The sequence below is a fragment of the Ochlerotatus camptorhynchus genome, unplaced genomic scaffold (genome assembly GCF_037179485.1).
Source record: "Ochlerotatus camptorhynchus isolate MF236.1 unplaced genomic scaffold, CSIRO-AGI_Acam_v1.1 ptg000291l, whole genome shotgun sequence".
NCBI classification, from domain to species: Eukaryota; Metazoa; Arthropoda; class Insecta; order Diptera; family Culicidae; genus Ochlerotatus; species Ochlerotatus camptorhynchus.
The window spans coordinates 1,135,889-1,160,507 of record NW_027040780.1 but is presented as its reverse complement, the minus strand read 5'-3'; the positions used below and the strand labels follow the sequence as shown (position 1 = coordinate 1,160,507).

Here is a 24,619-nt window from a genome sequence, read left to right as displayed (position 1 = left end):
GATTTTGTCGGTGGACGAATCGGGTGATCTGGATGATGTTTGTTTATTTGGAAGATATTTTCGAAACAAAGCACGATAAAATTCAGAATTATATACCATTATTACGAGTACTACTTTTTTGCTCGGATCATGTTTTGACTCCTACAGAAACTCGCTAGAATAAATACAAAATAATAGTTTTTTGGTTGAAATTTCAAAAATGTATTCAGTTTGACACATTATTTCGGACTGATCACCGCTGCGATTGCAGCGCCACGGTGGCCGATTGAAACTTGGATTTGTCAATTGATTTTGAGAATTTACAGCACTGCTCATTACCGCTGCGATTGCAGCGCCACGGTGGCCGATTCAAACTTGGATTTCAAGCTAAACATTGCATTAGGCCCGAAGTACCATTGATTGAATCTCTTCGTCGACTTTCTCTTTCGTTCCCTAATAAAAATTGTATGGTTAATTTGCTTAACGACGTGTTCTGAGTATTATCCAAACCATTTGTTGAATAGTTCGATGATTTGGGTTATCGTTCGTTTATGGTTATTTTTATTAGGGTTAATAACTTGAGCACATAACCGTTTCTTGTTGTGTTTCTCGTATTGCATGCTAGACAACAGCTTCTTTTTTCGATCTGTGTGCAGAAAATTCCTGGGAATGTCTTTACATGGCCGTGGGGATACAAAGAGAAAGTCGACGAAGAGAATCTGTCAATGTTATTTGAGACTTAATGCAATGTTCAGCTTGATTTGTTAATTTAAAAAATGGAAGAAATAAAAAATTTTCAGTGTACATATAAAATATTATTGCGATGTTTTTAGCAACACCTTGAAAGCGAGAAAAAAATTACAGCAACTGTCAAAAACCTTACGTTTTTTTATGTTCAATCCTCCTTCATCAGTCACTCGTGCGGCATCGCCAGTTTTCTTGAAAATTTTAATAAATTCCATTTTTTCCAATAAAAATGAGCTCCAAATCGGACACCAAGAACAAGGGAACATTCCAACCGGTAGGCATATTCTAACCCCTAAAATGAACCGGAAATGATAAGAGTTATTTCCTTTTTTGGCATCACAGGACTCAGATGTGCACATCACAATCGATGACCAGATGAAGATCAACAAATTTGCAAACTACAACGCCAAGGTGGAAGATCTCAAGGAGGAGCTGAAGATCAGGCAAAACGAGTTGAAGAATCTGGAGGAAGCGGGTGATGAAATCGAACTGCTGGACGACGATACCCAAATACCGTTTTTGATTGGCGAGGTATTCATGTCGCACGATTTACCGAGAACGCAGGTAGGTGTTGGTTTAGTAATTTTATTAAAACACAGTTTTGAACTCATTTAAATTTATCACAATCTAGGAACTGCTGGCTGAAGCAAAAGAGAAGAAAAAACAGGAGATCGAGAACATTGTTAAATTTTCCAAGGACATCCAGGACAAAATGGGAGAACTCAAAGCCCATTTGTATGGGAGATTTGGCAGCAACATCTATCTTGAGAACGATGAATAAAGATTGATGGCATTTCTTTTCTAAATTGTAAAAAACAACGTGTATTAGAGTTACCTTTTACGACGGTGGTAGTTGTTGTTCGAACTGGTTGACTTTATTACGGAATATGAAAATAATGTTATCTGAACACGCAGCCAACGAGAGTTCCTAAAACAGAATGAAAATCATTAGGTGTGTATGGAGATATATCATATGACTTACCTGTAGAACGTTTTTGTCAACTGGAGCACGGTAATGTTCCCAGCGCATCAGCTCTTGCATCTTGAGGGAATATTTCGGTTTTTTGGGTTTTGTCTTGGTAAATCTGATTTGAAATCTACTTCGTTCCGGTGAGGCTTGCACGTTGTCTTCCTGACTCGAGTTGCTCGTAGGTTCTGGTACATGGCCTATGCCCTGACAGTCACAATTTAGCATTTGGTGTGTAAGACAATCATCACCTTCTTCGACTAGTGAGAACAGATCCTTCAATTCTTCATTTGAGAATTTGAGATTGCTCAACTTTTGCTTCTGATCGACGACCGTTCCGCTCAGAGAAGTTTTCGAAATCTGCCGTTGATAGATTTTTTCCTCAATAGAGAAGGCCGTTATTAGTCGGTAGATGAATACTTTTTGCGTTTGTCCGTCGCGCCAGATACGGGACATGGCTTGTAGATCGCTTGCCGGGTTCCAGTCGTTATCGTACAGAACCAAACGGGAAGCGCCGATCAAATTTAAACCTATCCCTCCTGCTTTTGCGCTCAGCAGGAAGATGAATGTATCCGAAGATGGGTTGTTGAAGCTGGAAACAATCTTGCACCTGTCGTGGGATGGAGTTGATCCGTCCAGTCGGCAGAATTTGTAATTGTAATGTTCACAGAGGCCCATGATCATGTCTAATGTTTTGCTATAGTATGAAACAATTACAACCTTTTCCTGACGTTCTATTAGATTTTCGAGCAAAGAATCAAGAACACCAAGTTTACCCGAATCGGTTGGTCCCATGTTTTGCCACGGTGGTAGTTTGTCGTTAAGTAGTTTGGTCAGGGATTCGTTATCACTTTTTTCCGTAGTCGAGATAAGTGAAGGATGATTGCAGATTTTCTTCAAGATGGTAATCAACTGAAGCGGCGAGACGGCACTGGGGCCAGATTGATCGTAGAATAATAAAGCAGCATGGAGAAGATCCGTCTGCAGTTTAGAGGGGTGAGCAAAGACCACCACTTCCTGTTTATCTGGCAGATATTTGTTGATGACTTCCTGCGTACGACGAAGAATGAAAGACGATGTTATAGTGTTTAATTCCTCGAGCCGAGACATTCCGAGGTCCCGAAATTGTGGAAGCACGCCAGGTTGTTGAGATTGAATGATTGGATTCTCATATTTGGATTTGAATTCAGCGTATGTGCCTAGAAGACCTGGATTTACAAAGTTTATCAGCGAGTAGAACTCTTGTAGATCATTCTGGATTGGAGTTCCGGTGAGTATAATTTTTCGGGGACACTCGATCCCATCTAGAATTGATGAAACCTTGATATCACTGTTTTTCAAGCGATGTCCTTCATCACAGACAATGAGATCAAACTTGACCGAATCGAGTTCTTCAATTTGTTTGGATAGTAGTTCATATGAAATGATCAATATTGGAATGTGAGGTGACTGAACGTATTTCCTAAGCTTGTTGTTCGGGCCCACGATGAATGTAAAGATCCGCTCCGTTGTGAGCCATTTGCTGATTTCCTTGTCCCAATTTTCTACCAAACTGCTAGGAGTTACTATCAGAACCCTCTTCAGGATCGGTTGACCGTAAGGTCCTTGTTTCATCAGCGTGTAGATTAGTGAAATGCATTGCAAGGTCTTTCCAAGACCCATTTCGTCGGCCAGGATTGCCCCGAATCTTTCCGAGTCAGTTAACCGAAAGCCCAAAATGCACTCGTAAAGAAAACTGATACCCTCCCTTTGGTGTGACCTCAGATGTTTGGCCAAGGAGTACGGAACTGTTACATCTGATACGGGAGCCTGTTTCTGGTTGTATTTCCATTGGTGTTCATAGCTCGGTGGTTGCATCACTAACGGTACAAAATCCGATGGAATTTCTTCCGTAGCACCAACATGCTTGAACGATTTTCCCGAAAAAGAAGTCTCACCCGGGACTTCACGAGGCTTAGGTGGTTTGAAAGTGTTGAGTTTCGGCCTCTTGGCAGGAACAGTTTGTTCTGAATTCATCTTTTCCGTTCGATCATTGGACAAGATTTTTTCGATGACTTCTACTTCCTTACTTCCGACAATCAGACGAGATCCTTCCTCAACCGTGTCCACTTTGATGCCGGTCGAGTTAGCTATTACTTTTCCTTCTTCATCCCTCAAAGTGGCGGAGCGCCCACATAGTTCGAGAGTTCCATCCCTTTCCCAGGTTTTGTGTTTCTTGGTACTTATCTTTCCCCAGACAACGTTGAATCGTGTCTTCGAATTTGCTACGCTGCTGACGACGGTAGGTTCCGCGGATCCCACACTTGAGTCCGCTGTTTTAGGCTTTCGAACTGCCGCTAGATTCTTCAAAACGTGAGCATGATTTTCCGCACTGAGCAACAGATCAACAACAGTTTGGTCTGCGTTATCTATCGGTACCTGTAACGAACCGGGTTTTCGCGGTCCGACCGATTCCGGTTTGGAAAATCCTTTCATCGATGGAGCACTACTGCGACGCATTATGCAAACACGATTAGTTGAGCGAATTTTTTTTATTAAATTTTCAATGAAAACAACGGAAAGCACTTTGTGAACGTTCAAAACTGAATTGATGTGCGACGACATAAGAAAAACTGTTTATCTGGCCTTTTTAGCGCGCTATTCAAATGACCGAATAATCTTCGTAGCGTACTAGATTAACAACAAAATCCAAATAGCGAATGACACACGCAAAGCAAAATGTGAAAACAGCAGACGTCAACAAAACCAAAACATTTTCTTATCCGTAAGTTCGATTTCGTGGAAATTTTGGTAGTTTCATGAAAATTACTCGAGCTACGGGAGAAAATTGTGCGCTTCGTGATAGACATTCCTGTACACGGTGTTTCTAATAATTTCTGTGAAAATTAGAGTGCTTCAACCAGTTCTAAGGTTAAGGTAAACAATTTAATCTTATCTATTTTTAGCAATCTTCCGTCTCTGCCTGATACACTTTCGTATAACAAGCTGAACATCCCACCCTCATTTCAGTGACGTGTACCTTAACGAACGATTGAAAGGCTATAGCGGTACACCGCTGCGCGACAAACTCCGTCTGCGATTAGGACTTTCGCGAATGATCGCACTTGAATCACGCCGCAGGAAGTTCCGAAATACGAAACATCAGTGCCCGTTTCTCGCACAGCAACCGAAAGGATGAGTGTCCGGAAACGGCAGGAACGTTCCGACCGGGAGCAGCAGGAACAGCTGTTGGCATTGCAGCAACACCCCGACGATGACAAACACGAAGCCAGTGACCTTCGGGATGACTGGGGCAACATAGCTATCCTGTTCTTCCTGTACCTGTTGCAGGGCATACCGATAGGACTGGCCGCGGCAATTCCGATGCTGCTGCAGAATCGTGGCGCCAGCTATAAGCAGCAGGTGAGTGGAGTGGTTTTTTTTTTTCCTAATGAGGGTGCGTGGTAGTTACACGTTTTGAATCTAATCTGCGTCGTCATTCTAATGATGGTGGTCTGGGCACGACTGATAACTAGATTACTAGAGTGTTGGTGAGGAAATGATAGTTTCCTTGGTCATTATTTTGAAAACATTGTACCGGATTGATTGTTCCAAGAATGAGCATCAATTGGTGTACTTCTTCTGTGTGAGAGAATTTTCGCAGATTGACAATTCTATCAGGGAAAACGTGCGTAGAAACAAACAATAATTCAGGCGTAACATTTGAAAACGGCACAACAGCTTTTGTAACCAAAAATTGTAAAGCCCTTTCCACGCAAACTAATACCGCTATCGGAAAGAGAAGAATTTCCCCTACCCGGCTGTGGGTGCGTGGGGGTACTTCGGTCTTCATGTAAAGGGCCTTACAACTTTTGTTTACAAGAGCTTTTGTGCCGTTTTCAAATGTCACGCAAGATAGGTCTTATCTATAACGATGATAAAAAAAAAACAATTAAACATGCAGATGGTCAGAGTTGTTTGGAAATGCTAACATGAAGCTTTAGTGTGATGATTTAATGCAGATGGTTTCGAAATCTTTAACACTTTGTATTATATTTATAGAACGTTGAGCAAACGTAGTTAAAAATGTGCTTTCAGAATCTTTAATTCGGCTTTTGGTCTTATCTTACTATTTTGAGAACATGGATCTCATCATTCATGTCGTGTGTTTAAAATATCTGTGAACTACTGACATTATTTTCTTCGCCGCAGCAAACAATCTATTTAAGTTACCAGCTATGTATATCCACACAAATCATAGTATTTCGCCGCTAAGTAGCAACACGGTTGGATAAGATTCTTTGATTTGAATGAAACATCGCTCGTTAGTTAGTTACTACCCAAAGTTAAATTTTCTCTTTTTTCAAGATTATGCCTTTTTAAAGGTGCAGGTATTTCAACATTACATCTGAAAAGAAGTTGAACAGGTTCCAATTATCACGTTGCAGTAACTTTGGAGGGTTTGAAAAATCGCTCCTCAACCGCCAGTGAACAGCCACATAAAAATCAGACTAAAACATAACTGACCGGTACTAATACCTTCCATCTGCTTGCAGGCCGAGTTCAGCTTCGCTCATTGGCCGTTCAGCATGAAGCTGCTGTGGGCCCCGATCGTCGATTCCCTGTACTGGAACCGTTTTGGACGGCGCAAATCATGGCTCATTCCCACACAGTATCTGATCGGAGTGTTCATGCTGATCCTCTCGATGCACGTCAACCGATGGCTGGGCAGTGGCTCCGAAGATGGAATGGACCACGTTGCACCGAACGTTCCCATTCTGACCGGAATCTTTTTCGCGCTGAATTTCCTTGCTGCCACCCAGGATATTGCCGTCGATGGGTGGGCACTGACGATGCTGAAACGGTGCAATGTAGGTCATGCATCGACTTGCAATAGTGTCGGACAAACGGCGGGATACTTTCTCGGATATGTTGCCTTTATGGCATTGGAGTCGGCCGAGTTTTGCAACAGCTACCTGCGGTCAGAACCGTCCGATGATGGATTGGTGACGCTTCCTGGATTCCTGTGGTTCTGGGGATTGGTCTTCTTGGCTACCACTACTCTGGTGGCTGTATTCAAAAGGGAATATTTACCTAGCGTGGAACGTGGACATGATGAGCACTTGGAGCTGGACATCAAGCAGACCTACAGTTTGCTCTTCGATATCATCAAAATGAAGCCGATCTTAATTCTAACTGCCATTTTGCTAACGGTGAAAATTGGATTTGCTGCTTGTGATGCTGTCAGCTCTTTGAAGCTCATCGATGCAGGCGTCCCGAAGGACAAGCTCGCCTTGTTGGTCGTACCCCTGGTTCCTCTTCAGATATTTCTCCCACTGGTAATCAGTAAATATACGACAGGACCTCGGCCCATGGAAGTCTACTTGAAAGCCATTCCGTACCGGATAGTTCTGACTTTGGTGGCTGCTGCTGTGGTATGGTTTACTCCGGTTCTCATTCACAACCATCATGTTCCTTACTACTACTATATCATACTGTTGATCAACTACGGTCTGTATCAGATCGCTCTCTACAGTATGTTTGTGGCGGTAATGGCATTTTTTGCACGAGTCAGCGATCCTGCCGTTGGTGGCACGTACATGACACTGTTGAACACCCTCAGCAATCTCGGTGGAAATTGGCCCACAACGGTTGTACTATGGATGGTGGATGTGCTCACGTGGAAGCGGTGCTCAAATGTGTCTAACAATATATGCTCCGATGGCGTGGAACAAGATGTAAGATCGCTACTTGGTTTAAAAATTAATTTCCCATTGTTAACGAACATTTTTTCTCCATGATTTCTTCCAGGCATGTACCAATGGAGGCGGTAAATGTAACATTGTAATCGACGGATATTACATAGAGATAGCAGTATGTCTGGTATACGGAATTCTTTGGTACCAGTGGGGAAAGCACAAAATTCGTTATCTCCAAAATCTGCCCCAGAGTGCTTGGCGCGTGGTTCGGCGGCAGCGGGAACATACGAGTTAGCAATTAATGCAGCTGATTTAGCTTGTAGGTCTCTAGTAGTGGTGCTGGCTTATTGAGAAAACCACCGACACGGCGTGATTAGTGCGAAATCGTTTGTTGAACGCAAAAATTTCTGTTGAGTATTTTTCGTTGTTTAGTTTATTTTAAAATTCATACGAGATCAGAGGGTTGTGTTTTTATCACGGAGTTTGTGTGCACAAGTATCATTCACAGGGTAGCAATTGCTGCGTATTCCACGAGTTTACATTACCACATCAAGCCTATATGATGCATGTACAACATTGCGTAGCATATAGAAGATGAAGAAAGAATTCGTAACGAGGCTATTGCTTAAAAAAATACAATTGTTTAATTTATTTTTGATCTTCATATAGCATAGCTATAGCGTTTTGATAAAATGTGTGTAAGATATCGTGAATTCCATTAGTTTGAACAAAATAAACCAATTCAAAATAAGCGTTTTTTTAAATTTATATGCATAAGGACTGAATATGCAGTTCAGTATAGTACTTACCGTAAACCGAAATTCCTGAAAACAACACGCTTAATTTTTGCAAAGATTTGCACAGTCATACAGCACATCATTTTGCCGAGATCTTATTTTACAGGAACTGGGTTTTTGAATTGCTAAAATAGTCGGTAAAAATTCAAATGACCGTTATCCTTAAGGAATCAAGTAATTAGACAAATTTTAAATGGGGTTAACAGAACATATAGCGAATTTGTTTATTATTCAGTTCCAACCTGGATCGGGTATCAAGATCGACTCTGCTTGCTTCCTGACAAACGTCAGTTTGATCGTTTGTTTTTAAAACCTACCTCAGGTTAACGTTCGCACTGACAAAAAGTTCGGTTTCGCACTGGGTTGGAACTGGTTCCAACCCCGATAATAAACAAATTCGCTAATAGTCTGTACAAGTTCGGAATAAATTATTTCATTTTTGAGATTTCCAAAGATGTTCAAACTTTTACCGAACAGTTCCGCAATTCAAAAACCCAGTAAAACCTTACTGGCTGGATTAGTGTGAACGTTTGGTTGCTGAGGCTCGCAAAATGTTTTGCTGCATTTCAGCAAAAAACGCCATGTTTGTTGAGATCCCAGTAAAATTTAATGCCGAGCACTCGACGACTCGACTGTGCAAATCTCGACAAAAAATGCCCAGCAGGCGAAAACAAAAATAGGTGTGTGCGTTGTGTGGTTATTTGTGCTGCCGCTCATCGCAAGTCGGTCTCATTTGCGTTGTTGTCAAAATTGAGTTTATCGATGGAAATGGTACTCTAAATGTTATGGTTAATTTGCTAATTATGGTTAATTTGCTAATAGCTAACCACCCATAGTTTCATAATACTGGATAAACTCAACAACTTTGTTCTGGAAAAGTTTGGAAAAATAGCCAAACGGATTGTCCTATTGCATAAGAAGCAATAGAGATTGCTGACGTTTATCGTACGCACACTACGTCACGTATACGTATACGCAAAATGTTTTCATCGGGAAAAAATAACTTCATAGCAGAAAATTTTCCCGATGAAAACAAATCACTGACACAATCATACTTTAGCAATCTCTATTGTACGAAGCTAACTTAATTCGATTTTTTCTCGGCTTGCTGTCGGACGGACTTGTCATGAGCGGCAGTGCATTGAGCCAATTAGAAACGTAAATTTCACCTGAAAATTCAGGTAACTTGTCAAAAATAGCAATCCAATAAGAATCACCTAATGCATATGAAGTTCAATGATATGGTCACAGACAAACAGACGTAACTCTTCATTGTGTATCTTCGTTCATGCATTTAACGGTTGTTTTGAATATTATCAGTTGCGCGAACTACTCGCCGCAGCGCTGGCATCGGATCACTTTGACGTTTCTATACATTCTATAGAACTTTTATGCAATATTGTTTGCGAGCTAGCGAGCAAGCTTGTTTTCCGCGAGAAGCCTGAGAGATGTCGTTACTGAGGTCATATGTTTTGAGATGCTATGTTTTCAAGAAAAACATTTTCAAAGAGTTACGTCTGTTTGTCTGTGGAGGAAGTAAAGCCGTTGGTCCCGACCCATGTGTGTTGAATGGGTGCGATATCCTACGCAGGTGTGGAGGCTGCCTTCCTGCACATTCGGTTGCTGTCAATGGATTGTAATTGATGTCTGTCGGTGATTGGCACTAGATTGCGGAACAGAGACCGACGTTAAATAAAGGAAAAAAAAAAAACACGCGATAGCCTGTTTTCGAGACTCGCTATTATTTATATACCTAGTTGCTCTTTGTTCGTTGCTAGCAGTTCAGTGCCTTTTGTTGCTACGGTGCAAGATGTGTGAAGTAAAAAACACCATCAAGTTTTGCTTCAGCCATTGTGATGCTAAACCAAACAGCGGAGAGATTGTGAATTTCGCCAAAGCACTCGACGCGGATCCGGCTGAAATGGAAGCTGTTTATCGCATTGGTGAGGAAAGGGGAGTCTTCATGAAGTTTAAATCAGAGGAAGCGATGCTCCATGCTCTGACATACAATTCGGAGCATTTAATCTTCCATTATGCGCATGGAACGACGGCAAAGGTACGCATGTCGCATGCTGGTGAATTCATCCAGTATGTGGGTGTGTATGACTTGTCACCAGAGGTACCCGACAACGAGCTGGATAAAGTGCTGGGGAAATATGGAAAAATTAAACGCATCATCCGGGAGAAATTTCCTACTGATCTGTGATTTGAGGTATATACAGGGATACGCGGTATATTGGGGGAGAGGTAGCTCATCGATTCTTCCGGGTCGCCTCCTAGCATCGTGCTATAAGGTACCAGGCGATAACCAGGGTAGTTGATCGATAGCTCGATGACGTCATTTCGTTGGCGTCTGCAATGGGAAATTCTCATAGCAGGCGTTGACGATGGGACGTTGTCGAGTTGTTGAATAGCAACTATCGTGGTAACTCACCGATTACCTGTCGATCTGCCAAATTTGCAAAGACGTCTGCATTGAATTGTCTCATATAATAATATTCCGCCCACTATATCACAAGAAATTGCGAGTAGCTGAGTGGAATGGAGATAAGTTAAGCATTGGGTACAGGACCAAGTCTCCCCTGGGTGGTGCCAAAAGATGAGCGCAATAGAATCATCGAGTTGCCATAAGGCACGGAATGAGACTATTGCATGGCTGGGTAGTCAAAGTCTTCCATTCGTTAGTCATTTCAGGTGGATTAGAACAGGTTTAGGTTTAGGGTGGGCGTTGGCCAGATTTGGATTTTTCAGATGTAATCCTGGATAGGACCCTGTCATTGAACGTCGCGTGAAAGTGGAACTTAATGAAGGCCTAAGTACTTTTTCGTAGTTTTTAGTTTTCGGATTTGAAAGATCGTCGGTTACAGTGGCCTGCTTACTAAGCAGAAAAACGCGGTCCCAGGTCCTTACATATCAAAGAGATTTATGGTAAAATCGCTTGTGTATCGTGTATTTTGCGAAACTCGTTGTTGTCGTTGGTTCCGGGTTTGAATGGATACACAAATTTGAGCAACGGTATTATGTGATATGAGGGGCTCGGTGGCCTTAGAGCAACCGTTTTTTCTTACTGAGCAGAACATCATGAGTCTAATCTCAGGCCCATCCACATTCAAGATTCGTCAATCTTTTTATTTGTTAATATGACTACATGGTAATAACAGCAACTCGGTGATTAAAAAGGTGCTCGTCTGCTTAGTGGCAAACGTTTTTGCTTACTGAGCAGAAGACCGTGGGTTTAGTCCCAAGCTCCTTCGCGTTATATGATCGTTAGGACAATTCAGCTTATCGTTTACCAAAACGAACCCTGCTGCAAACCCAACCCTCTTATCCAACATCCCAGTGATTCCTCGTGGAAGTGGAGAGGTGTTCTCGGCTTCCATCAAAGCGAGTGTCATGTCAACACAATCCTTCCCATTCCTTTCTTGACCTGTGTTCGGGCGCGGCCGGCGCTGGTATTGCCTAATTTAAGATCACCAGTTTTTACACATTGAGGATGATTGCTAGTCCCAAGCATCGTCTATTGGTTCTCTGTGTAATTACAGCTGATCTGGCAGTAACAGAGTAGCAACTGTGGGCGGTCAATCAAGCTCAAGCTATACAGGGATACGCGGTATATATATGGATGTGAAGAAGGAAATCCCTACGTCATTAAATCAACCATTATATTTCTTCAATCGCAAAGGAAATATATTTTATGATGGCAACAAAGATAAATGTTTTCTGTGTAAGGCGGACGGACACCGGAAGCTTTCCTGCCCCAAGCGGAAGGCTCGGAAGGAACCGGAGAAGCAACTAAAGGAAAAAGGAAAGCAAAGTGAAAGAAAACAAAACAGCAGCAGTACGTATGCTGGGTGTAGTGGTGGAAGGTGCATCGTTTGTCATTAGCGACCAGGAAACGGACACGGGGTTGGAGATGTTGAGTGAAAATAACGAAATGGACGTGACGACCCCGACGACCGACGAGAGTAGCGGAGAGCATGCAACGGGAAACGACGTTCAGAAGCAGCAGCAGCGATCACGATTCGGGTTCAATGAAAATGAGGAACAAATTCGGGAAAGAAAGAAGTTGCGTGCACGGGAGAAGATCGCTTTGTCGCGCTTCGATCGCCACCCACGAAAATCCTATAATAATATGCATTTTTATATCTTTTGTTAATATTTTGAGTACCAAAATTGGTATTCCATGTTACTCGGCTCCGCTAAGTTTTTAACATTTGAGCCTGCCAAATAAACGAAATGAAAAAAGGTGTTTTTTTCTAAAATTTAAGGACATATGTACGCTCAATTTTGAGATACACTGTATATATAGATTGGCCACCGACAAACCGACATGAATGATCAAACAAATTACAAAGAAATTTCTGATCATAGCACAAAACTGACATCTACCGCCGTGTTCGCGGAAAATATTTATCCTAGTCACGAACACGCGTACAAAATTTATGAGTTGGTTCGTGTCTAATCTATTTTGGAAAAATAAAATTTATATAGATAAAACATTTTTATGGTTTTGAAAGATGGGATCGCTGCACATTTGAATCGGCCGTTATGGATTCTCGATCAAGCGTTAAGTTTAAGTTTCATGTAGGTTTGTCGGTGGTGTAAAAGTTTGTCGGTGGTAAAAGAATCCAGCTTTCCATGCTCGGTAATGGCGGCCTGTTGGTTTGAATAAATGTATCCTTCACTGTGCGTTTTGACGCTATCTGGATGTTCGGATTTTGACCCCTCCCTTTCCCTCTCCCAGGAACAGAAGAAAATGGAACAACATACGCCCTCCAGTTAGTGTCAAAAAGCACAGTGAAGGATACATTTATTCATACAAACAGACCGCCATTACCGAGCATGGAAAGCTGGATTGACGAATATCACCACAAAACTGAAATAGTTGTTCCAATCGAGCAAAACAGTGCATTTTGACGGTTTTATTGGAGCAACTTTTGACAGACGTCCATATTTTTACCTAGAGGACTTTATCGGTACAAATACCAATAAATTTGTATATCTAGCAACGCTCCTGCCGGCTGTCCACAAGTATTTTTCACTTCCTATTATTTTTATAAAGGATTACCGCGTTTCGAAGACCCTACAAATTTTAAATGCAAATAAAGTTACGGTGCATGCCCAACCCTTTAAACCATGGTTTGTTTGACACATGTGGGAGAATAGAATGCAGCCATCTTCCCAAATTACAATCACTCCACTTTTATTGCCAATTGGTGAGGACTTGCTCATTAAAGGCGGTTTGAGTCCGCCTTCTCGTTACCCGGAATAGATCAATGAGAAGGGACCCAAACCAAGATGATAGTGTAGGATCAATTAGATAAAGCACTTAGGGTAGATCGTATTCAAAACAGGAAATACGACGAGTGCTTCATCGGCCTCATTGAACGAATATCCTCCAGTGAGCTTAGGTTGTCCGTGTAAATGAAGTAATGGTCAGGGTGAAGGGAGGCATTTTTTTACTTTAAATTGTTTATTTTTTATTTATGTGTTTAACATATTTGAATTCTCAAGTGACACTACGTCTTTTTGTGTGTAGTTAATTTGAAATTTTTATAATTATTATTTTAGTTACTAGTCCTATCCCTCTTAGGTCCTATTGGGCCTGTTTAGAGCATTCACACCTAGGTGGGATTGGTTTGTTTGAAATTGAAAAAAAAGGCTACTTAAAACTGTTAAAACTACCATTTACAACTACAACTAACCGACAACTACTATATACACCTAACCTATACTATATACAAATTGCTTATCAAAGCCAGAGTCAATGTTATAATAAGAGTCCCGCCAAGTGTGAAGCCAGAAGTACCAATCGATCTGTCAAGCGGGGTACCAAACAAGCAAAGTATAACATCGACTCTGATCAAAGCATGTTCTGATGTGTTGCATTTCTGCACAAATCTAGTATTGATGTAATCAATTTTAAAATCTAATGTTGGAACGTTCGCCTCTAGGTGGAGATTGGAAATTATTGTGTCGAAAGGACGAGCAAGGACCATCCTCAACACTCTATTCTGAGCGACCTGGATTTCGTTTCTATTAGTCTGTGCAGATGATTCCCACACCGGAGCTGCGTAGAGGATCGCAGGTGCTATGATTTGTTAGTAGGCAGCCAGTTTATTCACCTAACGAATGAAAAGTAAAACAAAAAGCTTTCGGTTTAACTGGTTCATCGGTTGTAGGGTGAAGTGGAGGATTTCTTGTAATTGTAATTGTTCAGTGCATAGGCTGTGCCTTCCGCTAAGAAGGCTTATCTATGGACCAACCCCCTAGTCTATACACCTACTGTCCTTCCCGTTGCACTCGTCAGCTCGTGCGATACTCTAGACACACATGGGTGGTCGTATCCGGGTCCTCCTCTGGGTAGGCTCGTGTCCGTCCAGGTTCTGGTACATTAACTTATCTATATGCATGGTAATTATACTTTTAAAACTCACCTTTTGATTATAAATACTGAAACTAAATAAAGGTTAGCGATCCATATAAGGTGTGTGCTGCGACGGAGTAGTAATTGAAGGAAATGAGGTTCTGATGTGAAGTATAGGTAATTCTAAAATAGGTAAATCAATTAATCATTAGCTGCTAACAGTTACTAATAAATGGGTACGATAAATCACTCATCAATGAGTATTGCCACTCCCACTGAAAAATAGGCAAAACCTTAATCATAAATGGATATTCGATTCCTACCGTGTATTTAAAGTAAAGTTAGGATCTTATCAAGCAAGCACACACCTTTTACGATTCTTATCCTACTTACGGTTTCCTGCACATATGACTTTTCCTAGATACAAGCTTCGTCCAGTATACATTGGCTGTCTCCAACCGGCATGATCCTTTCTGTCTGCTTCCTCTTGCCGGTGCAAGTTTAATTCTTCTTTTCTTGTTCTAATTTTCTTTTTCTCCTATTGATCTTCTGGTCGTGTTCCCATTTGTCCTCAGGCAGTTAATATTAGTACATGATAGGAAGAAAGAACGAAAGAAAGAAATAGAACAAGTTAAGTGTGAGCCGCATGCATTGGTTACTTATTTGGGTCATGGTGTTGTCTTCCCTATTTATTTGCCTCTATTCGCTCTCATATCGCAACGTTTAACTCTGGATCAACAATAGAAAAGGGACCATCAGCACTCGTAAACAAACCGCTCCAAAGCCCCCCACTCACAAAGCGAAGGCCACCCACGCAAACCAACACCATCATCGGATAGGGGAAACTTCCACCTACACGAAGATGGTGTTGGCCCGCGTGAGCAGCCCCCGATCTGTGAGGAATGGGCTTTGGACGGTCTGCCCACAAATGCCGATGGGCCCCCCTCCATTGTTGATCCAGAACTCACCCCCTTCCCTCACACTATTATGGTCGGAAAAGAGAACCCATATTTAGTAATCTATCGCGAACTGCGATGCAGAAGATATTAATAGCAAACTAATCTGGAACTGGTCTAAGACATATGACCCAGTGAGTATTGACACCTCACACTGTTGTGAATGAGCACGGACGCGAGATTTACTAGAGTATTAAATGCTAAACGCAAATTCAAAATAAAACTTGACAAGTCATCGTCAATCCCCTTATTCTTGGGCAGGGTCTGACGTTGTGAATCTGATTTTGATCAGTGAACGGGCCCCATATGGTACTTTTCTCACTATGAACATGTAATTTCGAGCCTATCTGAACTATTTAATAAATGGAAACCATAACATGGGTTACGCTTCCCCTAAGCGGGCCCTCCGCATCCTATCTCTGTTTTATCTCAAATGCCAATGGTTTGAATGTATCAATATATACATTGGAAATGACGTTCAATCAAATAAACCCATACCCCACTCACTTGGCCAGGCTTCAGAATCGTCCAGTGGGCAGTGCGCTCTACACTCCAAGTTCCCTTTCTTTCAAATTCACCCCAAATTTGATATTTTATCCCTTTGAGTGTTGATTAATCACAATGAAACATTGTGACAGAGCACGGACTTGAGGTTACTAGAGTATTAAATAATCTAGGTCCTATTTAGGATTACATCTGAAAAATCCAAATTTGGCCAACGCCCACCAGGGTGAAGTGGAGGATTTCTTTCCCTAAAAAAATGAATACCATGCTTATTGTGTCTTATTTATTACGCGAATATGGTGATTCTTAGATGACCAGACAGAATGAAAAATAGATAAATGAAAAATCTCACTTTTGTATTTTAGTTTTTGCAGTTTGTACAGCTGAATGCTTAAAATAGAAAAAAAAAATAGTAGAAATATAACAGATCGAATTAGTTTTAAGCACTTTCTCATAAATCCCTTTTCTTTACGTGAAAGATAACATAATTACCAAAAACTGTGGCTAGAAACAATCAATGTTGCCACGTGCCAGAAGGGTGCTTCTACCACCGACGAACCGACGTGACAGCTTATACAAGCTACTTTCAAATTTGTACCTAAAACGCCATGTTTAAAATACATTAAACACTACCGACATCTATTCATCCGATCACGTCATACCATGAGCAAGGACACGAACCCACGTATAATTTGTAATGCCTTGGTTTGCGAATCGCTCGTTTGACAATTAGAATTGTGGACAAACGAAATGCTCCTGTGGCATGTCGGTTCGTCGGTGCTTCTACTACCTAATAGGGAAGTACAGTATAGTAAAAATAATTTATGGATTGTTCTACACTGCTGGCGGTTTTGATCATAATAGGCATATGAAAAGATTACTTCTGTGCCGGATATACTGAGTTGGGTAAAAACACGTTCATCGGTCAGTTTTAATACCGGTCACGGTCGTAGGTGGAGCCGTTGGTGGTGGTGCCGTTCTTTGTCGAGCGGAATCTTCCCTCGCGGCTGCGACTGCGGCTATGGCTGCGGCTGTGGCTACGGCTCCGGTACCGACGGGTGCTCGGTGATTTACTTTTGCCGTTGCGTTTCCTGTCGCCAGCGCTGCCTGCTTTTCCTGCATTGCTACGTGCCGGCGGTGGCGATCTGCTAGCCGAACGACTAACTCTGCGGGAGCTCTTTTTTGCACGATTGTCGCTACGGCTGCTAGTGTCGCTGCGACTGTCACGGGACGCGCTGCGCTTTACCGGACGGTACACGTCCCGCTTGGAGAATCGAGGCGACACCGAACGGGAACGGGATCGGGAACGAGAGCGAGAACGGGAACGGGAATATGAACCACGTCTGAAGGTGCCTCGCCGGTCGAAGGAACGGGATCGACGTTCCCGAGGATAGCGCGAGTTCATGTGGTTGCGTTTGCCTGTGGAATGAAACGAGACGAGTTGATTGGCGTTATGATCGTAGAATAAAAGATCGAACATACCTCTTCCCTTGACGCGCATGTTCGTCAAATCCATTAATTTGGGGTTGATGACCTGTTTTGCCTCCTTCAGCACGTCAATCAGTTCGCGAGCCCTTCCAGCGTTGTCCGGAGTAAAAAAAGTGTAAGCCGTTCCGGTGTTGTTCGATCTGCCAGTGCGCCCAATACGGTGAATGTAATCTTCAGACGTAGTGGGATAATCAAAGTTGATAACAAACTTTACGTCGTCCACATCTGCAAGTGATGCCATATATTAGAGCTTATTCTGGAACCAATGACTAACGGTTCGAAAACGAAGGGTTAATGTAATCTAGCTTTAATTCAATAAGAAAAGAAACAATAGTAAATCATATTTGCTTATCCTTCGTAGTTTATCTTGTCTAGCAGACTCGTGATGTTTCGACGGCTAACCTGTTCGCACCAGGAACCACCAAGGAGGATGGCTAGCGGTCTGGCAGCGATCGCGTGACGAGCAGTGGAAGCCGGTAGGCCACCGTCTCGATTGTTAGTGGCCGACAACACGTGCAAGTGGGATGAACGGATGGAGAAACGGGACCATCCGCGGATGAATCTCTGTCTCGACTCTTGTGTTAGCGCACCAGACGACACACCGCCAACCACCAGCGACCCGACAACGTGTGTTGAGGATGGATGGCACAGATCGAACTTAGGGAGACGAAACTCAGTCGGTCGGTCCATTGGTGGTCGGGCAGTGAAGATTACCGGAAGCCGATCCCGGAGTCCACCACAACGGCCAACCGGGGCAGGGCCGGCCACGCAGCGGTTGGGAAGGCAGGCCAGGGATGTTCGTGTAGCCGTGCGTGCGGTTGCGCAGTGTTTTAGCCGTTAAACACCATCACCACCACGCGCTCGCCTTGGCACCACACCCGGAAACGCACAGGAAGAGGCACACACGACTTTGTGACATTGCAGGTCTGTTCTGTTCTTCCGAGCAAAGCAGATTGCGTTACTATTTCGCAACTTCTTTGCTACACATTTCTGAACAAGGCAGACGTTTTACTGTGTGCCTCTGGAAGAATAGAATAGATGCCTAGTTTTATTCAGAGAAGGACATTTGGCGCTGAGCTGTTGTTATTGGAATCTTAGAACATGTTGTGGAATATATTTAGGTACAAGCTGACTTGGGATGGGATGTTGGTGGTACTTACTGAAGCTTGGAGCATTTTCAGCACTTAACCTTTTTTGGGTACTGCAACCGAAATTGATTTCAAATCGATACTGAAAATGCTCTAGAGGCTTGTTGACCATTTCCAGGAACGTTTTCATACCATTTTATGTATATTTTCGGGTGATTTTATGTATGAGTAACATTGATGGAACAACTGGACAAAGCACATCATAAAAGCACTATTTATACGTATTGTACGACCTTTCCGTTAGAATCGGTTTACAAAAAACAGTTCGGTAGATTCCAATATCAACCCAGACTGACTTTTTGTTGTTTTTAAATATGAACAAAACTGTCTCTTGAAAGCTCGATATTTAAGGAAAGGTCGCCCAATTAGCGATATCAACTAGGGACTGTTCATAAACTACGTAGACCATTTATGATAGGTTTTAGAACCCCCTCCCCCTGCGTAGAAAATCGTCCATACACATTTTTGGAAATTTGTATGGACCGCAGACAATTGCCAATACATGGTTGATGAACAGCCCCCTAGCTCGCTAGTCGATGATAATCAATCGATTTGAGTATTCCAAACAGTAAGCTATAATGCAAAGGCCTTAAACAAACTTACCCAATCCTCTGGCTGCAACATCGGTAGCAATCAGAATTGGAGTCTTTCCTGTACGGAATGCTGTAAATTTAAGATTAGTTCAGAAGAGATCCGGCCAATCCACACATTCCAACCACACTTACAATTCAGAGTAGATTCACGGTCCCTCTGTGACTTATCGCCGTGAATGCACATCGCTGGCCATCCGTCGCGGATCACTTTACGGGTAATGTCATCGACACGTTTCTTCGTCTCGATGAAGATTATCGTCTTGCACTCCTTCTCGGCCATAATCTCACGCAACAGAATGCTCAGCTTTGCTTCCTTCTCGAACTCCTGACAGACGTCAATGATCTGCAGAATGTTATGGTTGGCTGCTAGCTTAAGTGAACCTACATTGATCTGAATGTAGTCCTTGAGATAATCCTTCACCAAACGGGCAACGGCATCGGGCCATGTGGCAGACCACATCATGGTCTGATGGTCCGGCCTAATCTGTTCAATAATTGTTCGAATCTGCGGTTCGAAACCCATGTCCAGCATACGATCCGCCTAAAAGAAAAATAGCTCATGAATACAAAACGGCACTGGTCTCCCAAATTCCCCAGCGCACAATTACCTCATCCAATACCAAATACGAGCAACGTCGAAGATTGGTATGATTAGTAGACAGAAAATCAATCAACCTCCCTGGAGTGGCAATAACTATCTCGACACCGTATTCCAGATCGCCACTCTGTTGTCGCTTGCCACCACCACCAAACAGACAGGTATTCTTGATTTTCATAGCGCGCCCAAAATCATCCGTAACTTGTTTGATTTGCTGGGCCAGTTCCCGAGTCGGTGCCAAAATCAATGCAATCGGTCCATCTCCCCGACGAAGTCTCGTCTGCTTATCAATATGCATCAAAGCCGGCAGAAGATATGAAAGCGTTTTGCCGGAACCGGTCTTCGCTATGCCGACCATATCCCTGCCGGAAAGTGCGATCGGCCAGCCTTGCGCTTGAATCGGGGTGGGAGTAGTAAATCCCGCAAAACGCCATTCATCCGCAATTTCCGAAGGGAATCCTACCTCCTCAAATGTCAGCGCCGGATCCGGAGTTTCTCGTCCCTTAATAGTGATTTCCTTGGACTTTTTCCACTCGGAAATCTCTCGTTCGGAGCGTCTGTAATCGACTTTCGGACGGTAGCTCAATCGCGTCACAGGTTCCAACTTATAGTGGTTCCAGTTGACTGGCTTAAGCATCAGTTGGCCTTTGCTGATATCATACCGCTGCTTCTGTGAGCCCCCTCCGCGGCGGGGGCTTCGGCTGCGGCTGCGACGGTAGCTGAACGAAGAAAATTTTCCACAATGAAAGTCAATCCAATGCAAAGTAGAAGCCTCAAACTTACCCTCCCCTTTTCCTCATAACAAACACACTTTAGATGGCTTAATATAAGTTTAAAATGAGAACCGTCGATTGCCGATCACTTGAAAATACTTTTAATACTCCAATAATGCCTCAAATGAGACGAAAATGGATAAAATTATGAAGATTTTTACTCAAGCAAAATTCCAACTGCAGCAGCCAACCAATTTTCTACTTTTTGGTGACTTTTGACGTTTTCGAAATCTCCGCAAGGGGGTTCGGAATGTAGCTTTTCACGCTATTCCAAAACTACCCAAATTTGGGTAGAATCCACCCAGATCTGTCTCAACTGAACCTACTCAAAAATGGGTAAACTATGTGTTGGCAGTTGCAAGTTAAAAAAGGAACAACATCGACATGAATCCGATTGGCAAATCAAAGTTGGTACTCGTGGAGAATAGAAGAACTACACGCTATGTTGAGGCTACTCAGTGACTGGGTGGATCGCACTCATTTTGGCATGCTGTATGGAGCTGTCAAAAAATGAGTAAACTGGTTTTGCTCCGATGAGTTGGATCTACCCAGATTCTGGGTAAATGGGTCTGATATCATTTTTCTCTAAGTTCAAAATGGCGAACTTTGAAGTTGTGAACAGGCGGTTTTTGCGCAGTGAGTTTAAAATTAGTTTTCAGAAGTGAAGCAGCTACGTAATGACCTGGATGGCCAAAACTATCAGCAGCTATTTGGTAAGGTGTACAACTCTAACAGTTCGTTGGTATCAATAAATACAGAATTATCATTTTCATAATGTTTTTTTAATATTCTTCCTGGACGAAACAACTCATTTATGAAGCATTCCCTCATTCGTTTCTTCCGAAACGGGTAACGGTTACTCAGTTGACAAATGTCATAATCTGAGTAACCGTTACCCAGTTTCTTCCATAGGCACGTTTACTCAAATTTGAGTAAAAGCTTGATTACTCATTTTTGAGTAACTTCCCTTTTGGCTGGACTGAGTGATTTTCGACTCAAAAATGAGTAGCCTCAAAATAGCGTGTATAAAAGTGATGATGGTTTCAAAATTTTCCACGGGGAAGTATACGAGTGCAATCTTAAAATGCTTTTATTTTGCAAATGGAACATTTTATTTAAATCTGGTTGGTGCTATGTTAGTAGAAAACTTAAGGACTACTCAATAGACAAATAATATAGAAAAATTCATTTCTTTTCAGATTTTTAGGTGTACACATAGATTTGAGCTTTTCTACCACTGTAGCAGCAACCAGATATAAATAAAATGTTCCATTTGCAAAATAAAAGCATTTTAAGATTGCACTCGTATACTTCCCCGTGGAAAATTTTGAAACCATCATCACTTTTATAGTTCTTCTATTCTCCACGAGCGCCAACTTTGATTTGCCAATTGGCAAATCAAAGTTGGCACTCGTGGAGAATAGATGAACTATAAGTGTGATGATGGTTTCAAAATTTTACACGGTGAGGTATACGAGTTCAATCTTAAAATGCCTTTATTTTGCAAATGGAGCATTTTATTTAAATCTGGTTGATGCTACGTTAGTAGAAAACTTAAGGACTACTGAATAGATATATAATATAGAAAAAATAATTTCTTTTCAGATTTTAAGGTGTATTAATAGATTTCAGCTTTTCTACAACTGTAGCAACAACCAGATTTAAATAAAATGCTCCATTTTCAAAATAAAAGCATTTTAAGATTGCACTCGTATACCTCTCTGTGGAAAATTTTGAAACCATCATCACTTTCATAGTTCGTCTATTCTCCACGAGTGCCAACTTTGATTTGCCAATTGGCAAATCAAAGTTGGCTCTCGTGGAGAATAGAAGAACTATGAAAGTGATGATGGTTTCAAAATTTTCCACGGGGAAGTATACGAGTGCAATCTTAAAATGCTTTTATTTTGTGAATGGAGCATTTTATTCAAATCTGGTTAGTGCTACGTTAGTAGAAAACTTCAGGACTACTCAATAGACATATAATACAGAAAACATAATTTCTTTTCAGATTTTTAGGTGTAAACATAGACTTCCGCTTTTCTACCACTGTAGCAGTAACCAGATTTAAATAAAATGCTCCATTTTCAAAATAAAAGCATTTTAAGATTGCACTCGTATACTTCCCCGTGGAAAATTTTGAAACCATCATCACTTTCATAGTTCTTCTATTCTCCACGAGTGCCAACTTTGATTTGCCAATCGACGTTGTTAATTTGTCAACTTGTCACTCCCAACATAGTTTACCCATTTTTGGGTAGGTTCAGTTTTGACAGATCTGGGTGGATTGTACCCAAATTTGGGTAGTTTTGAAATAGCGTGTACGCTACTTAAAAGATCCCAATAATGAGTAAAATTTTATCCATTTTAAAGAAAAGTGGATTAAATCCTCCATGGGTACATTGTAAACACGGTGTGCCATGGAATGAGGAAGACACCGTGTTTACAATGTACCCATGGAAGATGACGAGTTTGCAGAGGAAAGAATTCGTATCTACAAAGCGGCTGAAGTGAATGGGTATGAAAAGGAGTTCGTGGACAAAATTCTCCAAAAACACAAACGAAAGAAGCACCTACAAAATATAACCACACTAGAACCAATGGGAGAGGAAATAAAAAGAATCAGCCTGCCGTTCTATCCCAAAATTACGAATCCAATCAAATCCACACTCAAGCGACAAAGACTACAGGTAGTACACAAGAGCGACAACACTTTGCATGACCTGTTGTGTAATTTGAAAAATAAAGTTCCACCGGATGAACAGTCTGGAATTTATCAAATTCCATGCAAGGATTGTCCTTCAGTCTATATTGGACAAACGCGCCGCAAAGTAAAGGTCCGCCTAAAGGAACATAAACATGCTGTAGACAACAGAAAATCAAATGAATCAGCTGTGGCAGTACACACAATTACGTTAAACCATAACATTGACTGGAAAGGTGCAAAACTCATTAAATCCGTCAGAAAAACTACACATCTAAACGCCTGGGAATCATCATTCATCACCAATGCTGCTGAACCATTAATGAATGAAGATGAACCCCCCATTATATCCTGCCTTTTCAACCTGACAAATCTGAGAATCCAGTAGCTTCTCTTCTCTTCTTTTTGGACGTGTACGGAACAACGTATGAACATCCAAGTAATCAGTCGGACATTGTCCCGTAGATGGGCAGCATCACGCCCGAAACCGGTCGACAGTAAGGTAAATTTTAATTTATTTTAAAGTTGTAAGAACGATAAGTGTTGTGTCTTGTCTCGCGTCGCGTCTTGTGAATGTCATGTAGTTCTTACGTTAGCACAAAACATAAAAAATAAGTGTCATGTAAAGACATTTCCAGGTATTTTCATCACACAGATCGATAAAAGAAGCTTTTATCTAGCATCTGATAGTACAAACACAACAAAAAACGCTTATGTGCTCAAGTTATTAAGGATAGAGAAAGTCGAGGAAGAGAATTGATCAATGTTACTTAGGACCTAATCGAAGACAACAAATCAAGAAGACTGGCAACTCTTCCATTTTCTCATACAAACGCTAAGGTACAACTGCTTCATCTTTTTTTTATTTTATTTTATTTATTTATTTAATACAAGTATTAAGCGTAGTACAAATAACCACATGTGTTCTCAAAGCTCGTACTACACTGAGAGATGATCAGTTCCGTCTCGAAAATAATTGTTTACATTGATTTTTAAAGTATACGTATGAGGCAGCTTGTTTGCAATTCATAGGCAGTTCATTCCATAATTTCGCAGCACGTTGATGAAAAGAGGATCTGTAGATCTCTGTACGACATCTAGCGAGTGATAAATTTCTTGAGCGAGATGACCTCAAAAATGAAAATAAATTATGCAAATAAACAGGACCTTCATTCAGAATTTTGTAAGTTTGGGTACATACTCTCAGCTTTACGTAATTTTCATAAGTGCAACCTAAAATCCCCTTGTGATTGATGCCAATATGTTCAAAGCGAGGAATTTTATAAACATATCTTGTAACAGCATTAAATGCAAGTTGTA

General features: G+C 41.7%; 4 protein-coding genes across 4 annotated transcripts; 2 read left to right on the top strand and 2 right to left on the bottom strand.

The window, feature by feature from the left end:
- Nucleotides 1–869: 869 nt before the first annotated feature.
- Nucleotides 870–1,532, top strand: Pfdn4 (prefoldin subunit 4). The gene is made up of 3 exons (XM_065228506.1): nt 870–1,000; nt 1,069–1,290; nt 1,358–1,532. The coding sequence occupies exons 1-3, from the start codon at nt 956–958 to the stop codon at nt 1,505–1,507; spliced, it is 417 nt and encodes a 138-aa protein (XP_065084578.1). The 5' UTR covers nt 870–955; the 3' UTR covers nt 1,508–1,532.
- Nucleotides 1,482–4,283, bottom strand: LOC135706832 (DNA repair and recombination protein RAD54B-like). Its single transcript, XM_065228504.1, has 2 exons — nt 1,709–4,283; nt 1,482–1,654 (listed from the first exon to the last, which is right to left on the bottom strand). Exons 1-2 carry the CDS (start codon nt 4,190–4,192, stop codon nt 1,565–1,567), a joined length of 2,574 nt encoding a protein of 857 aa, XP_065084576.1. The 5' UTR covers nt 4,193–4,283; the 3' UTR covers nt 1,482–1,564.
- Nucleotides 4,284–4,500: 217 nt separating this feature from the next.
- LOC135706831 (acetyl-coenzyme A transporter 1) lies at nt 4,501–8,099 on the top strand. Its single transcript, XM_065228503.1, has 4 exons — nt 4,501–4,609; nt 4,703–5,095; nt 6,229–7,410; nt 7,484–8,099. The coding sequence occupies exons 2-4, from the start codon at nt 4,868–4,870 to the stop codon at nt 7,664–7,666; spliced, it is 1,593 nt and encodes a 530-aa protein (XP_065084575.1). The 5' UTR covers nt 4,501–4,609; nt 4,703–4,867; the 3' UTR covers nt 7,667–8,099.
- An 8,625-nt stretch (nt 8,100–16,724) lies between these two features.
- Nucleotides 16,725–20,776, bottom strand: LOC135706779 (uncharacterized). Its single transcript, XM_065228433.1, has 6 exons — nt 20,606–20,776; nt 19,833–20,541; nt 19,357–19,765; nt 19,235–19,294; nt 17,478–17,708; nt 16,725–17,414 (listed from the first exon to the last, which is right to left on the bottom strand). Exons 1-6 carry the CDS (start codon nt 20,620–20,622, stop codon nt 16,927–16,929), a joined length of 1,914 nt encoding a protein of 637 aa, XP_065084505.1. The 5' UTR covers nt 20,623–20,776; the 3' UTR covers nt 16,725–16,926.
- Between the last annotated feature and the right edge of the window lie 3,843 nt (nt 20,777–24,619).

Bases quoted from the DNA above. Each gene is read 5' to 3' on its own strand.
- Pfdn4 (XM_065228506.1), top strand. From the start codon at position 956: ATGAGCTCCAAATCGGACACCAAGAACAAGGGAACATTCCAACCG. The intron at 1,001-1,068 runs GTAGGCATATTC...TTGGCATCACAG, and splicing joins ACAAGGGAACATTCCAACCG to GACTCAGATGTGCACATCAC. The intron at 1,291-1,357 runs GTAGGTGTTGGT...ATCACAATCTAG, and splicing joins ACGATTTACCGAGAACGCAG to GAACTGCTGGCTGAAGCAAA.
- LOC135706832 (XM_065228504.1), bottom strand. From the start codon at position 4,192: ATGCGTCGCAGTAGTGCTCCATCGATGAAAGGATTTTCCAAACCGGAA. The intron at 1,655-1,708 runs GTAAGTCATATG...ATTCTGTTTTAG, and splicing joins TTGACAAAAACGTTCTACAG to GAACTCTCGTTGGCTGCGTG.
- LOC135706831 (XM_065228503.1), top strand. From the start codon at position 4,868: ATGAGTGTCCGGAAACGGCAGGAACGTTCCGACCGGGAGCAGCAGGAA. The intron at 5,096-6,228 runs GTGAGTGGAGTG...ATCTGCTTGCAG, and splicing joins GCGCCAGCTATAAGCAGCAG to GCCGAGTTCAGCTTCGCTCA. The intron at 7,411-7,483 runs GTAAGATCGCTA...GATTTCTTCCAG, and splicing joins CCGATGGCGTGGAACAAGAT to GCATGTACCAATGGAGGCGG.
- LOC135706779 (XM_065228433.1), bottom strand. The intron at 19,766-19,832 runs GTAATTGTGCGC...TTTTTCTTTTAG, and splicing joins CGTATTTGGTATTGGATGAG to GCGGATCGTATGCTGGACAT. The intron at 17,415-17,477 runs GTATGTTCGATC...TTCATTCCACAG, and splicing joins CATGCGCGTCAAGGGAAGAG to GCAAACGCAACCACATGAAC.